Genomic DNA, 17,126 nt, shown 5'->3' on the forward strand with positions numbered 1-17,126 from the left:
ATCCTCCTGTCTCTGCCTCCCAAGCGTGGGGATTACAAGCGTGCGCCACCACGCCTGGCCAAGGAGAGATATTTTAAAAATAGAATAATACTAATCCTTTAGATTACTAAGCTGCTGAATTCCTTTTCAGTTGGTTATTCCAGTAAGTTAAAAGAAAAAAAGCTAGCCTCTTTGTCCAATCCAAATGTCACATTCTTTGTAGTTTGAAGACCCAACAAAATTTGTTCATTTCACCTTAGGAGCTAGCCGCCCTTGGCTATAGGAATCCTGGTTTGCTTCTTACAGTAGAGTTTCTGTGTGTGTGTATATTTTTTTGGTTGTACTGGGGATTGAATCCAGGAACATTTTTACCTCTGAGCTGTACCACAACCCTATTTTATTTTTTACTTTTTAAACAGGGTCTTTATAAGGTTACTGAGGCTGTCCTCAAACAATCCCGTCTCAGTCTCCTTAAGTACTGATATTACAGGCATTTGTCACCATGTCTGATTGATGACAATATTCTTAGCTGCTGACAAAGTTTGTGACAGCATCTTTAAAACATAAGTACAACTGTACCGTTCCACCGCCCAGAAGCTGATGGTCAGAGTATTCCTTTCCTGGTTACTTCCTTTCCCACAATTAAATTTAATTGTAGTGCTTTATTACATAATTTAGAGCAGACGGGTTTCTCACGGTAATTTCACATTTGGTCACCCGCACTGGTGTGGGATCTAGGCCAGCCATTGCCGGGGAGGTAGATCTCTGTGACTCCCCTTAGGGCGCTTGCACTTTTGGCAACAGCCCCGTGCTATTCATATTCATTCCACATGGTCCCCTTGGGTTCTCCTTGCTCTTCACTCTCTATGACCTGATCTGACCCACAGTGGTAAGCATAATAATTTGTGCATTGGAACTTGTAACCCAGATATTTCTGGAACTAAATTCATTGGCATTAAGTTGGGGTTGAGGTGTAGTGATTACCTGGGAATGAGCTGAGTGGATAGAGAAACCATGTCAAACCTATTTCTCAACAGGATGTAACTTGCCATCACACATTCTGGCTGTCAGGTGCCTAAATGTAAAAAGTGGGGTTGGATGGACAAGGCTAGGCATAGTGTCAAGTTTGGCCGATTTAGCTTTTCTGGGGCCATGCTCACTATGATAGCACATCCTGGCTATAGACAGTACATATGACTTTATGAATTTTTTGAGGGTACTGGGGATAGAACCTACCTTCAGGTTACCTCCAGGCTACTATAACCTACTCCCAGACATATTATATATTTTATTTGGAAACAGGGTTTCACAAAGTTGCTGAGAGCCTAAATAGCTGAATCTGGCTTAGAACCTTCCCAATCCTCCTGTCTCAGCCTCCCAAGTACTGGGATTACGAGTGTATGCCGCCGCGCATGGCTGACTTTATGAATTCTATTATCCCGTGGGACCAATCCTCCTTCTGCTCAACTTTTTCATTTCCTACCAAATGTCTTACTTGTCTTATTAGTCTAGAAGTATTTTGTATCCATCAGCATTCTTACAGCTATAATATAAAAGATTGACCTTGGACTTAGAGGAAAGATGATTTATTTTCTAATGGCTTCGGGTTCAGTCCATGTGAGGCTGGGGGACAAGGCTCTCAGGGTGTGGGGGCAGGAAGGGAAGAGAGGGAGAAGTGGTGGGTTGTTCTCCTCACATCATGGAGGCCAGAAGTAAGAGAGAGTGAGGAGAGAAGTAACTATATTTAATCCCAAGGCTGTACTCCGAGGGACCCACCTCCAGCCACACCCTACCAGCCCAGGCCACCACCCATTGTAATGGATTTATCCACTGTTGGGATAACAACCCTTATGACTCAATTATATCAACCCCAAACACCAATATATGAGCTCCTCAAGGGCCCATTCTGTATCTAACTGTAATCTACTTCTTTGGAATTTTGAAAAGATCCTTAATTTTTAAAATGTCTAAAAGAAAAGACTGGAAATTGCTGATTGGTCACATACTTTTTTACTGTACTTTTTTTTTTTTTGGTGGTACTGGGGTTTCTGGAAGCCCTTCTATCTCCGGGCTACACTCCCAGACCTATTTTTACATTTTTATTTGGAAACAGGGTCTCCTAAGCCAGCGCACGCGGCTAGCTTCGAACCTGCGCGATCCTCCTGTCTCTGCCTCCCAAGCGCGGGGATTACAAGCGTGCGCCACCACGCCCGGCTTTACTGTACTTTTTGAAAGCAATATATACTCTTACATTCACAGATATAGGCTGAGTTGGAATACATTAAGAAAATCTAAGCAATCTCTTTACGTTTATATACAAGGAGGAAACTTCATAATCAAGTGTTTGGCTAAGATTGGCATGTGGTCAAAAGGAAGGTTCTAAATGCATAGTATTAATAAAATGATTTTACATAGCAACATATTTCGTATTAAAAAAGAAAGACTGGATACAGTTTTTGCTCAATGTGGAGAGAAACATTCATTTTTAAATTGTTTTAAGGGCTACACATGATTCCTAGGTCATAGGGTCATATATTTAATGATTATTCTATATCTAACTATTGTTTTTTTCCTATCAAAGCCCCTTTTATCTAATTTGATATCCAGGGGATGCTTGTAGCCAAGTAAGGTAAAAATGGGTATATTATTCAGCATCTTTCTACCCTGTTCCATTTCCTAGCCTAGAGGACACTCTGTAAGTCCCTCATGCAGTTCTTGTACCATGCAGTGTGGGAGCTCTTCCTCTTAGGGTATGGCTTCCATCTTAAGTAGTGTGCAGGGAGCTGAGCAGTTAGGAAAGGGTGAGTTAAGTGAGTAAAGTTCTTTTGAGGATGATGTTGGTGCAGGGCGTGAGTGAAGGGGAGGAATGGAAGGAGAATTCCAGTGGGAATGAGTCCGGGTAATAGAGAGCTCATAAGAAAATATGTAAAGAAGAAACCACTAGGTACCTAGGAGCAGGAAGAGTTGCAAAAAGGCTCTAGGTCTTTTTCCGCTTAAAATTATAAGTCTACAATGAATGATGCCTATGGATGTATTTAAATTGTCGCCGACTAATCTCAGTTGGGTCGTTATTGTCAGCTCCCGGTCAAATCCTCAGAAAGATGGGGCAAAAGGCAGGTGGAGTTCTGCAGAAACTTATCTGCAGCAATTCCTTCCCCTCTATGAATTCCCTAAGTTTTTAGGTACGGCGCTTGGGAAAGAATTTGAGGTGGACAAAGGCTTCTTGAGCCAATGACAATTTATTACAGGAACCCAGAGAAATTTATACCCTTAACCAGTGAGATTAATAATAGGAGAGAAAAAAAAAGAAAGGGAAGGGGGGCAATCACAGCAAAACAATAGTGGATTACATATAAACAAAGTAAATGACTAGTCCAGCATTTAGGAGATAAGCTTCGGATCTTTCTTTCGATATTGCAGCAGGGCAGGTCCAAAGGTAAATTCCAAAGGCAATACAGGCACGCCCAAAGCCCAGGGCTTGGAGAATACGCCTTCTCATGGAATCTTCTTTTGCTTTCTTTTTTGAAGTTTCCATCTATATCCATATGACAAGCATGGGGAGCTGTGGCGGTCCAGGGAGATGCGATGGGAGTCTCTCAGATCTCATCCGCTTTGCCTTCTGAAGTCTGAAAGCTTACAAAAACTCACAACACAGCTTGGCAAATAAGACACCACAAATAACACTGTGAAGTTCTTGGATTTAGTTGTCAGATGTATTTCCTTGACTGCTGAACACTCTTTTTTAGACAAAAGCCTATTAAAGGCCTATTGGTCTCTAATAATCCATTTCCTTATCACAAACCCTCTGCAACCTGCTTCTAACTTTCTAATTCCTTTCTTTCCCATTCGGGACGTTCTTATGATAAGCTCTTCTTCATGAAAAAGTGCTTTCTTACTCTTACGGTATTTCCTTTCCTTCATACATATATATTTAGAATATCTGTCCTTTATTTTGTCATTTTCATTTCTAGCCATGCGGCATTCTCCCTGTTTCGGGGAACGCTCACACTGGGCGTGAAGGTCAACAATCTTTCTCCTTGGCTCTATTGTATTTTGGCAACTAAGTTGTTCATCAACTAAATTGCTTCGAAGTCACACACAAAATTTTATCTTCTCTGTCTCTAGGCAGGATCTCAAGGGTAAACAAAGTTTCCTTAAACTGAGCTATCGGTTACGGAGTTAATAGCTTAACCTAGTGATAGGAGTGAGGATCGGAGACCCTTTGTGATTGCTGCAGCTGGAATGCTTATCACAGCATCTGAGTTCTGGCCAGTTTTTTCCTTACTATTGAGCAAAGCCAAGGACGTTTATACAAATTATTAGAAAATTTATATCCACGGACTCAATTTCTATTTATAGTCCTGATTTCACATCACTGGAGCAATTCGTGTAGAAAGTTCAAGGAAATATTAATAGTCATGAAGGGTAAAAGTGGGGGATATTTTGGCCAGAGACGATACCTCTTTCTCGGGGCGTTCTGCCGATTAACTATGTGGAGTGGGGTCTCAACACATAGATGCCGAGGCAGCAGGATGTCTTGGCATAGGTCTTTTTCCGCTTAAAATTATAAGTCTACAATGAATGATGCCTATGGATGTATTTAAATTATTTTATCAATGTACAATCCCTATATACTGTCTAGGTATTATCTGAATTGTTTCTGAGATTACAGTTTAGAAGCTCTATAGATATTCTAAATAATTTAGGTGAATGATTCCATGCGTTGAACCTTTGAACTGTAAATACAGAAAGCATTCTACCATGAGATAAGTATGTCATAATATATAGGCCTATTACAGAACAAGTTAAAATTGCTTATTGGGATTTTTTATGATCTTCTTTTTATTTTTCTCTTTTTTATTTTTCTTTTCATACTGGATATTGAACTCAGGGGCACTCTACCAGCAAGCTATGCCCCAGTCGCCCCCCTTTTTTTGAAACAGGGTCTCCCTAAGTTGCTTAGTATGGTCTTGAACCTGTGATCCTCCTGTCTCAAATATTGTGATTACAGGTGTATGCTACCACACCTGGCTTGTATAATCTTATTTCTCAGTGATCTTCTACAGAATAGCATTATTCTCCTGGTCAGAGCTTGAGAATTTTTTATATCTGTGACTTTCTGGCATTAATTATTTGATATTGGAAAGGACTGGTTTTCAAGGAATACTATTGCATTGAAAGAGGAATATATTAGGTTCAGTTGTAAGTTTATAGATTATATGTGGTGAGGAATTTCAAGATGGGGAAATTTTATCTATAGCGTATAGAAATAAATGGTTAAATTGGCATATTCAGAAGAACATGTACCAAAGAACAAAACATTAGGGAAACAGATGTGGTGGGGAAGAGGCTGCTGTAGCTTGTTTATATTTGAATAACCACAGGTTGGTTCTGAGCCAAGAACACAGCCTGAGTTTGACCCTGGGGAGTGAAGAGTCCAGCAGTAGAGAGTGAGCTGTATAGGAATGTCCTTGTATACCTCAGTTATAGGGCCCCTTCTTCATTGCATAATTATGAGAAAAAAACACACACAAACATAAACAGTTTTGTGGCCAAACAGCATATGGCCTCTCATACTCTACTTGAGAAGCTTAAAGACAGAGCACTTGAGGTTGGTTAAGTGGACCAAGAATGAGTGCTTGTGAGACTGGTATGTTGTAAATAAAGGCAGCTCAGTGTTCCAAGATTTATTGTATTAAGCTTACAATCTCAAGAACTTCTGGAGCACAAATAACCTGTTTTCTCTCTAGTTAACATATACATAGTCAGTGTAAAAGAGCCAGATGGTTGTAGGCTGAAGCCGGATGCCTCTCTATTATGCTTGATGCCGGCACCTCATGGAAAGAAACTTGGGCCAGGAAGGGTACTGCCCTTCTCTTGGTGGCTTTTGTCAAGTGGCTGGTACTGTTGGGACTTGGCTTAACATTTCTTCTGTGACTGTTTTCCTTGCTACTTGATATCACCTACCAAGGAAAACCCAGCTTCTCTCAAAATGTTAGGATAGATAGAAGGAGGTATCAATATTGGATTAGCAACATTTAGTGCCAGCAGCTGTATTTCTGCCTACTACTTGCTGAAAGGTGCAATATTATACATGTTAGATAAAATGAAAGGGTAAGCCGGGAGTGGTGGCTCAGGCTTGTAATCCCAGCATTCGGGAGGCTGAGACCTGGAGGATCACGGTTCACGGACAGCCTTGGCGACTTAGTGAGGCCCTCTGCAACTCAATGAGACCCAGTTTCAAAATAAAGAATAAAAAATTGGGCAGGGGGTGTAGCTCAGAGGTCAAATGCCCTTGGGTTCCATCCCCAGACCTGTAAAAAAATAAAAAATAAAAGGGGAAAGAGGTTCTACTTTTTCATTCCCTAAAGCCTCCAGATTAAACAAGGGAGGAGTTCTAAGAGCAACTTTATAAATAGAGGTGTTAGGGAGACGACATTCCTAAAAAAGCCCCACGGTGAGCTTTATAGATGCTCTAGCATAAAGTAAAGCAAAGTATTGAGAAGTATTTCATACTCAAATAAATAGTTGTTCTAGAAAACTCAGACACTCTTCCAATGTTTTGTTTGATTATTTGGATATTAATGGTATAAAAGGTGTTCTCTTTACAGGGTGGATTATTTAGATAATTTTTCTTTATTTACATAGCATCTGTGAATTTTTCTCATTTCCTTTTTTCATTTCATAGTAAATTGAAATCCATTGAGTATGGACATGTAATTGTTACTTGGTTTTAAAAATATCAATGCAGAACATTAAAAATAGGTATTTTGGAATGCTAGAGGTTTCCCAAATAATCTTGACACTGATATTAGAAATATGACAATGTATATGATTACATCTCAAGAATGATGAATATTTTTAGAATTTGAATATCTCGAGGTAAATAGTGAAGAGCTTGAATATTATCATCCTCTTCTTTTCGATTTATCTGTGTTCTCCCCTTATTCTGAATCAGAGTCCGAGCTCCACCTCTTACTAGCTGCTTCCTTTAGCAAGTGACCTAATTCTCTGATTTTAGTTTCCGTATCTGGGGATAAGAATAGTACCGATCTCGCAGGGTTAGTGGGATTATTAAATGAATTAATAAAGGTTCTTAGAGCAGTGTCTGAATCTAGCAAATTGTGTGTTATTGTTAGATGATAGGGGGCATCATTTTTTCATATGGTTCCAAAATAAGAAAGTGCCATTGTCTTTTCTATTTTCATCAGCTCTGACTTTCCCATTGTAAATGGACTGATGGACACGGGGCAGGGTGCCAGGGCCTCTGCCAGGTAGGAAATGGGAGGACTCAGCAGGGAATCAGCCACCTGGACTGGCTCAGAGTGGCAGGAAGAGAAGCCTGCCATGCACTTCTCACCCAGGGCGCTGGCCGCTGGATCCAAGATCATCAAACCGCCAGTGCTGTGCGGATGAATTTCTCTCCTGCTGCCAGGAGCCAGCTTGGGTGGAACTGTAAACTCGTAGGAAGGGCCTGGGCTATCACGACTGAGTGGAGCCCAGCAATGGCTGCAGCTGGCCGGGAGGTGATTGAGTGTTCCATGCCGGGGGGAGGTGGAAATGGAAGGATACAAGGAGCAGGAAGGTTGTAGTTGTGCAGAGAGGTGAAGGGGTCAGGAAGATTTTTAAAGTAGGGTTTACCTCAGATATACTCCAGGTCAATAGATAATGGTCTTATCACTTTGAGCACCAATAAGTATATTTTCATCAGGAAAAGTGATCACTAAAAATGGTTTTAATGTTTTAGCCAATATATTATTAAAGAAATATAGCATTTTTCTACTTTTGAAAATAGGTATAAAAGATGACCATTCCTCTTTGACCAGCTGGTGCCCAAAATGACAAGTCAGTTTGGCTGACTCTTAATTTATATTCTTAATTTGATTTCAAGTCATTATCACAGGAAATGTACATTTCTTTTATAGATACTTGCACAACAGGAATAAACCTATTAGAAAATACACCGGAGATCCAGGAACACTAAGCTTATTCTCAGTAGGACAAATACTTTCTTTGTTTGATCTGCAGCATATTTATGTAAGTTGTGATTATTGTAAGATAACTAGTAACAATAAGAAGTTATCTTATATTACAAAAATCCCAACCTTTGTAATAAAATTAGCACTCTATTGTTTTGACCACAATAACTTTGTCATCTAAATTAAAGATGTATAACATGTATTTTATCTCTCAGAACCTCAAATAAATAATTTTGACTTTTATGTTGTTAGCTAATGTGAATTTTCATATTTCTAGGTCTTGTCTCTTCTTTTGAAAATAGAGCTGGATTCATAATAAGTCTAAGCCCTCTTATGTACATATTAAATTATATATATATCATTTAACTAAATTTAAATGATCTTATGAGTGCTTTCTGAATAAATAATTTCCATTATTTGTCAGATTTAGCCATCAGACATTTCTAAAGATACTCAGCTCTCAATGGCAGTTTGTTTGCTTGCTTGCTTGTTTGTTTGTTTGTTTGTTTGTTTATTCCTGGAAACCCTTCTACCTCTGGGCTACACTCCCAGACCCATTTATATATATTTTTATTTGGAAACAGGGTCTCTTAAGCCAGCAAGGCTGGCTTCGAACCTGAGCATCTCCGCCTCCCAAGCACGGGGCTTACAAGCGTGCGCCACTATGCCTGGGTATTTTTATTTATTTTAAACTTTTTATTAGTGCATTGTAGTCATGCATCTTAATGGAGTACAAGATGGTGGAGGCATCCATGCACACAGCACCCATTAGCTCTTACCCAGTTCCCTCCCCATCCCCTCCACCTCCCTTCTCACGTTTGGCTTAGTGATTGACTTTGTTATGTTTGTTAAGGCACATCATGAACATTAGAGAATTTCCCTCTTCCTATCCCCTCAAGTTGCTTATCTGCTCATCTATAGTATCCCTTCTTCATCTAGAATTCTTCCTATGACCCGTTTTCTTCTTAGCTTTTGCATAATTAGGGAGAACATCCAATTTCTTATTTTTTATGACTGACTAATCTCACTTAGCATAATGTTCTTTAGTTTCATCCATTTTGCTGTGAATGATGTAATTGTTTTTTATGGCTGAGTAATATTCCATTGTGTACATATCCCATAGTTTTATTATCCTCAATGGCCTTTTTTTTTAAAGAGTTGTCTTCTTTTAAGCAAAAAGGAAAATTTTCACAGTTTTATGGTACATTGTACCAAATGTTATCAAGTAGCTTTGAATAACGCTGATAATTCTCCCTGCACTGTGACTGAAACAAGCCTAAAGGAAATAAAAATTGAATCATTTTTAATAAGTAGTAAAGACAATCTTGAACACTTTCTGTTTGATTTTTTTCTACTGATTTATTATGTAAAGTCTGGTATCCTGTATTTAGCTTTCTGTTTTTTCTTTCAGTTTTATGTTGCATAATTGATAGTCAGTACAATTATAAATGTGAAGCCCTTAAAAATATATCTCATCCCTGTTAGTATTGAGGCAAAAATAGCCTTCAAACAAAGTACAGACTATCACCTAGCATATTTACAATTCTAAGGTTACAGCTTTCTGTGTGTGTGTGTGTGTGTGTGTGTGGTGTATGTGTATTTGGGGATATGTGTTTGTGTGTGTGAGAGAGACTGGGACGTGAACCCAGAGATATTCTACCTCCAAGATACACCCTAGCCCTATTTTTTGTTTTTATTTTGAAACAGAGTCTCCACTAGAGTGACAAGAATCTCACTACTTGCTGAGGCTGTCCTCAAACCTGTCATCCTCCTGTTCAGTCGCCCAAGTACTGAGATTAGAAGGTGTGCCAACACATCCAGCTGTTTACAACAGTCTTTTAATTTTTTTTTTTTTTTTGGTGGTACTGGGGTTCTTGGAAGCCATTCTACCTCCTGGCTACACTCCCAGACCTATTTTTGTACTTTTTTAATTTTGGAAACAAGGTCTCTTAAGCCAGCACGGCTGGCTTCGAACCTGTGCAATCCTCCTGTCTCTGCCTCCTAAGCACGGGGATTACAAGAGTGTGCCACCATGCCTTGGTGTTTACAAACCTCTTTAAACCCTTAGCATAGTGTTGATGAAAATACTGCATATATTGTTTCTCTGCACTTGAAATAATCTTAACTCTTTCAGTCTTTACAGGACACATTTTTCTGGCTTTTTCTATTCTTGTGATTTTCTTTGAGCTTTCCTAATGTGCCAACACCTCTACCTATCTTTAAATGATAGGGTACCGTGGGAGTGGGTCTGGCTGATGAGGAAGAGAAGCAGAGAATGAGCTGAGGTTCCTGAACCTGAATATGATGCCATCGCCCACCTGCTTTAGCCGTAATGTTTTTGCCTTCCTTTTGAAGGATGATCATCTGAGACAATCTTGGCAACCCAATATATTCCAAGCAGGAGCTTTCTTAGTCTTACCCTAAATGATATCTGATTTTGATATGCTCACTGTTTTCTCAGAGTGAGTCCTTTAATTATGGAAGAAAAACACCACCTGCTACAGCTGGATTGTAAGACTAATTCAGATAGCTTTTATTAGAAAAGAAACATAGTGCCCAATAAGATATTTTCCAGAGAGCAAAGATTATGCCAATGTTATAACATACATAAAGCATATCATTATCAGTTTCTAGATTCTTTATTATTAGAGATTTTTCTGATCAGGGAATTCAATTCCAGTGCCTCCTAAGGCCTCATGCCTTTTTGAACTATAGCTTCCTCTAAGTTATGAATTATAGAATTAATTCCATTTCACTTACTAATAGAAGCTAACTCCTTAAGATTTATGTTGAAGGTCATCTGTGAAAAATTCTTGCAAAATTGTTGGTGCTTACCTTTTACTAAAATTAAACCAACTAGTTAGCAGATTATAGGCACTCTCCTGTTTCCTTTATTTCTTTCTTTGAAAACAATGGCATTTTTTTAAAGACTTTTTTTTTTTGATGGTACTGAAGATGGAACCCAGGGGTATTCTACCTCTGAGCTATACTCCCAGCACTATTTATTTTAGTCTTTATTTTGAAAAAGGCTCTCACTGAGTTGCAAAGGGCCTCACTAAGTAGCTGAGGCTGTTCTTGAACTGATATCCTCCTGTCTCAGCCTTCCAAATGTTGGGATTCCAAGTGTGTGCCACCACGCTCAGCTTCAAAGACCCTTCTTTAAGTGAATCAGCCATCTGTCTGGCATTTAAAAATGAACTAAGGAATGTCATTTTCCATTTTTTTATTCTTGAAGTTTTATATTGACTGAAATTATTCCCTAAAGTTTACTAATGATAATAATGGATGTGTGTATGTGTAAGTTTTTATTATATTTTATATTACATTTTAAGCACTTTATTAATTGATTTAGTTTATATAACACTTGAGGTAGGTACTATTGCTAACTTCATTTTTCAGATGAGGAAACAGAAGCAAATCCTAGCTGATGAGTGAAGTACAGATACTTTGAGGTGGTTTGTGCCTGGTTTGTTCAAGGAGTAGCAAGGTGGTCAGGGAGGCAGAGGGTGCAAAGGAGACCAGGTCCAGGAAGTGTAGGAGCGTGCTCTAGGCTGATACAGAGACATAGGCTCTTCCTTTGATTGAAGCAGGGACTCTCTAGGAGATTTGAGTGAATCAGTGAATTAATCTGATGTGGTTTTTTTTTGTAGTATTACTCTGGCTGTTGAGCTGGTAGTGTCAGGAAAATAGTCAGGGAGACCTTATGACAATTGAGGAGAAAGACATAGATGGGAGTGGACTGGACTAGGATAACCATGGAGTCGTGAGAACTGGATATATTTTGAAGGGAGAACCAACACAGTTTGGCTGTGAGGTTGAGAGAAAGAGGGAATCAGGGATGACCCTAAAGTTTTCAGCCTGTGCAATTAGAATAGAGTTGCTGTTAACGGAAGTCAGAAAGGTATGATTGGAGTAGTTAATATCCAGTTAAGGCCCAGTTTTGAACATCAAACAGAAGCATGTTTAATATAATATTAAAAGTTAAGAGCTACCTAAATATCTAACAGCATACAATTAGATGAATAAATTATGATATTTACATGTAATAAGAGTAGCATGGTGACAAAAATATTTTGCACATATGTTAATTATTTATTGACTTCACATATTTACTGAAAAAATAAGAGTGATTATCAAATAGTACTCAAGACACAACCATATTCTTATAAAATGTGGGAAAGTCTTTTATGTTTGCATAGGAAAAATATAAAATAGTATCATGTTTTAATATGATTTAAGATTTTTCTGTAATAAGCTTTCATCAGTAAAAAGGGAAATATATTTTATAATTACCTTTATCATGTGTTGGTACTCTGAGGCTGAGTCATAGCACCATTATAATTTGGAGGAGAGGGGAGATATTATTTCCTATGATTTGGGAAACTATAGATTTACTAAAAGCATCTCACTGTAGTTTTTCAGCAACCAGATGTTCCTACTATGAAAGGATACCAAAAATAAGGAGAGACAGAGAAGAACTTAAAAGATTCACTTATCTTTATATTCCAGTTCCCATAATCTTTATCTTTCAGGTGACTTTTACATAAGGGGTTTAAAATTACATTAATCTTGGTAGAACACTTTTACCACTATAAAATATTAAGATTCATATCACTTTTGAAAAATCCATTTTCCATCGTTGTGGATGACTACTCTGTCCTTGGTGTCTCAAATTTCAACATTTTATGCTTTATTAGTTTTGAAGCTTGAAGTATATGGAATTCTGAACACTGATAAATTTAAATCATCACTTTTAAATTGATGGCTTTTAAACTACAACCCATTCTAGGCAGGAAAACTTCAAAAACAACTTTACAACAGTTTTGTGGTATCTGTTTTCAAGTGCCAGTTGGGGGTACTGTGTCCCAAAATATAATCTCGGGTTCTGAGAAAGTGATATAAATATGAACTTGCTGCCTGAGTAAAATGATTGATGTGATTTTGTTTTGTCATTTCAAGGGAATAAAGAAAATAGACCCTGAATTGTATGAAAAATTTATCAACCACAGATTTGGAGAAGAAATGTTATATCGCATAGATCTTTGCTCCATGCTGAAGAAAAAACAAAATAATGGTTATTATCACTGTGATTCTTCAATTGTGATTGGTGAGTGTCATTTACACAATTATTCATTATCTTTACTCTTTACTTCTTTATCATTACTTTATTTAAATAGATATTTAGGATTGGTGTTATGTTTTTCTTAATCACATATATTTCTACTATGTTTTGATAATCAAAAATTTTATAAAGCATTTTTCATATTTATATTAATCAATATTTTACTGCATGTAGTTTCTTTCTTTTTTGTGGTACTAGGGATTGAACCCTCACCTTCATTCATACTAGGCAAGTGCTCCATCACTGGGCTACAACCCCAGCCAGCTTTTACAATTTTGAGACAGGGTCTTTCTAAGTTGCCCAGGCTGGCCTTGAACTTGCAATCCTCCTACCTCAGTTTCCTGGGTACCTGAGGTTATAGGTATGTATCATCATGGCCTGGCACTGCCTCTAGGTTCTATATTCTGGGCTTTAAATATAATAAAGTTATGAAAAGTTTTACTCAAAATTCAGTTCAGTTTAATTTTATTTTATGAATACAAAGAAAGCATTTTCTCCAGTGAAGGCCTACATGGCCATGCTTCCTCAGCAGGCATTTTTATGTTTGCTGATTTTAATTAGGGATAGAAAGACCCAGATCAGAAAGTTCCATTTTGAGAAGAGTAAATGTAGGTGGCTTGGAAAAAATTGAAGACTTCATTTACTTCTATAAGGAAAACATATTTGGAGAAGAAACGAAGATTCATACATAAAAGGTCTGTCAAGTGTCATGTGATGAAATGGACTCCTACACGCTTATGTTTTCAGGCAGAAAGTTTCTACAAGGCCAGCCCATTTTCCACCTTTTGCAAAATGTATGCATTTCACAGAGACCAGCTCTGTTGCGATTTAAATATGATATTTCAAATCAGACACTGTTCTTTTAAAATTGTGATCTTTAAGACAACCTGATTTATATGCTTTTAAAGGTAACTCAAAGGAGATAAAATACACGTATATAAAAATTTCAAGGTCTTCAGTCAAGATAATTTTGCTCCATATCAGCTTGAAGAACACGCATGGATACACACATCCTGAAAGAGTCTTAATACTGAAATTTGAAATTTGTTAAGGCAGTTAGAAATGCTTAAGAGAAACAATTTTGTTTCCAGATGTTCATGTTATATCTTCACAGAATGAAGAGTTATCATTTTACTTCTGAAGATCTTAGCCATCTTCAGCAAGATACTCCATATGTCATTTGAGTTTTATATTCTGAAACATTTCAAGTCTATTTTAAGGAGGATATTCATGCTTTGGGAGTCTGAGCAAGAGAGCTATTTTCCATCCAAGTTTTGATGAGGACCAAACATCTCTATTTAGCTTTCTTGTAAAGTACAAATTTAGATCATTTTTGTGTTATACAGGTTTTAGCTAGCTTTCTGTATCTTCTTTGTGATTACTTCAGTTAAGTTTGCAAGAGAATGCAACGTTCCATTGCCTTTTCTTCTCATTAAAAACAAAACACAACAACAAAACCAAAAACAAAGAATGTGTGGATTTTACTGGAGATATTATGAGATTTGTTATTATATAGTTGAGAGCATGTATCACCTAAATTGCCAGTAGGGGGCTCTGTTCTGCTCATCCTACATCCTTATGTTCCAGCTATTCGGATTTCTTTTTTTCACTGATCTTTTTAGCTAACTTTCTGTATTTATTGTAGATAATTTCTCTAGACTTCTTTAACTCTATTACCCTTTTCTGATTCAGGATAATTTTGTCTTTCAAACTCTACTAGTCTTAATATCCAGTATCAATCATTTAAAATCATTTTTTAAAAAATGGTTTTGACCTGTTAAAAATACTCTATTTTTTTCTGTCACATTTGGTGATGCCAATATGAACTTTAAAATGGCATACGTATTTTTATTGAGAAATTGAGATAATTTGGTTTTTAATGTTATTATAGTGAGGGGTTTGCTGTTTTTACTTATTTTGATTTATATCTACTGTTTGATTCAATTTTAGTTTCCCTTTTCTTAGTCGCCTTTTAAATCCTTTCCGTGGCTCTGAAATTTATTTTTAATTTAAGTGTTTTCTGTAGTGCCAGTTTAGTAGTTATGAATTCTTTTAGTTTATGCTTATCTTGGAAGATTCTTATTTCTTTTTCAATTTTGAAGGATAGCTTAGCTGGATATAGCAATCATGGTTATATGTTGTTTTCTTTCAAGGCATTTAGAGTGTAGGTTGAGAATTCTGGAATAATCCTTATTGGCTTACCTCTGAGTATGACCTCACCTATATTTCTTGATGCTTTTAAGATTTTATCATTGACTTCTATGTAACTTATTTTGAAAAAACATAGACACTGACAAAGTGGATTAAGAGTTAAATCTAGCTGTTTGTTGTTTATAAGAAACTTTACGGGCAAAGATATCCATAGGAAAAGGTGAAATGATGGGGAAAAAAGCGTTTCATTTAAATTTAGACTAAAAGCAAGCAAGAGTAGCTACTCACATATTTAACAATGTAGACTTCAAGGCAAAACTTATCAAAAGAGACAGAGGGTCACTTCATACCTGTAAAGGGAATAATCTAACAAAAAGATATAATGATAGTAAACAGTTTTGCCCTGCCTTAATATTTCAAGTGCTGTGGCCTAAACATGGACAACTTAGAGAAAGGACTTTATTGCTGTAGTCCTGGCAGTTTCAATACATGTTGGGCCAGGTTGAGTCTGCAGAGCTCAGAGCTTGGCAGTGGGAAGCAGAGAGAGAACAGACTATACTTAGTGCATCATGACAAGGCCCAAAGACAGCAAGAAGAAGAGAGAGAAATGCTGTTGTGGCTGCATTTATAGTGCTGCCTGGGGAAGGACCCTGTCTCTGGATTCATTCCCTCTGGTCATGTCGCACTTCTAAACATGGCTGCCTTGTCTAACACATGGAAGTTTGGGGAAATTTTTAAATCCAAACCATGTTTTGCTCTTGGTACCCCAAACCTCATGGCCATCTCAAAGTGTAAAATGCATTTAGTCTATCTCTAAGAATTTCATTTTGTAATATTTTAAAACCAAATAAGAAAGAAACTTTGCAGGAGAGAAATTAAGTACTATAGCCCCAGGGCACATAGTGGTGAGACTCAGTTTCCATGTGGTCTCAGTGGTTCTGCCTCACAGCCTGGTTGGTTGTAGTTGGGGGTCACAGTTACTCTCCTAATCTGACTCCATTGCCCTCACCTAGTAACTTTCCTTGGAAGATATTCCATGTTCCTGAGTTTTTTCTACCCTAGGGGTTGAAAGCAACTCCTGCTTCACCTTCACAGCTCCACTAATTGCCCTTTCTGGGCCTGCATGCGAAGTTTCCAACCCTGCCACATGATGTTTGGCTTTTTTTTTTTTTAATCTGGGTCAGAGTTTTCATAACTGCTTAATGCTAACTTTCTTTATTCCTGCAGAACCAGCATTATATGGCCAATGACATGGTCTACCGCCAGATCAAGTGGTAGTCATGCTGTCTTTAATCACGGTCATTAGGCCCTCTTTAAACATGGATGCTATGATGGAATCTAAGTGCCATTTTCTTAAACAACTGCCTTTGAACATATTTCTGTGATTATACTTTGGGGCCTCTAATGGGTGGGATCCTACCAATTCCTGAGTTGCCCATGCTACTTTCTGTCCTTTGTCTTGGAGTGCAAAACACTCAGTCTCTCTTCATTCATCTTAATCTCTTTCACAACCTGATCGACCCAATTTCACTCACACTTTTCTTGCCAAATTGCAAGTCTCTAAAGTCTCTCTGCTTTGCTTTCTTCTCCTGATTATCACAGTACAACTGGCTATAAGCTGCCACGAATAGCCATACTACAGGCTAGACATTCTGCTCCTTTGAAATTTTATCCACCAGGTTAATTAGTCTATCACCTTTAAATCTAGACTCACACAGGTTTAGAACATAAACAAAATACAGATCAGTTCTCTGCCAAAAGGTAGGATGTGAAGCCTTTACCTCATTTCCCTGTGGAGTCCTTTTTTTTTTTTTTTTCAAAATCTCTCGAGCACAGCCTTTACTAGACGTCTGCCTTCCTATCAGCATTTTGGCCTTTCCAATTTCCTCTCACAA

The 17,126-nt window shown here is 37.7% G+C and overlaps 1 protein-coding gene across 3 annotated transcripts in view; it reads left to right on the top strand.

Moving 5' to 3' along the window:
- Positions 1 to 17,126, top strand: part of AKAP7 (A-kinase anchoring protein 7) — a gene marked incomplete at both ends in the record, with an annotated part of 165,374 nt that overhangs the window by 79,245 nt on the left and 69,003 nt on the right. For all 3 annotated transcript variants that reach the window (XM_080700531.1, XM_080700530.1, XM_080700532.1), the window contains one exon: positions 12,918 to 13,065. In XM_080700531.1, coding sequence (XP_080556657.1) covers positions 12,918 to 13,065 — 148 coding nt within the window. The remainder of the gene's footprint in view (positions 1 to 12,917; positions 13,066 to 17,126) is intronic.

This window comes from Muscardinus avellanarius, assembly GCF_963383645.1.
Source record: "Muscardinus avellanarius genome assembly, chromosome: 8".
NCBI lineage: Eukaryota > Metazoa > Chordata > Mammalia > Rodentia > Gliridae > Muscardinus > Muscardinus avellanarius.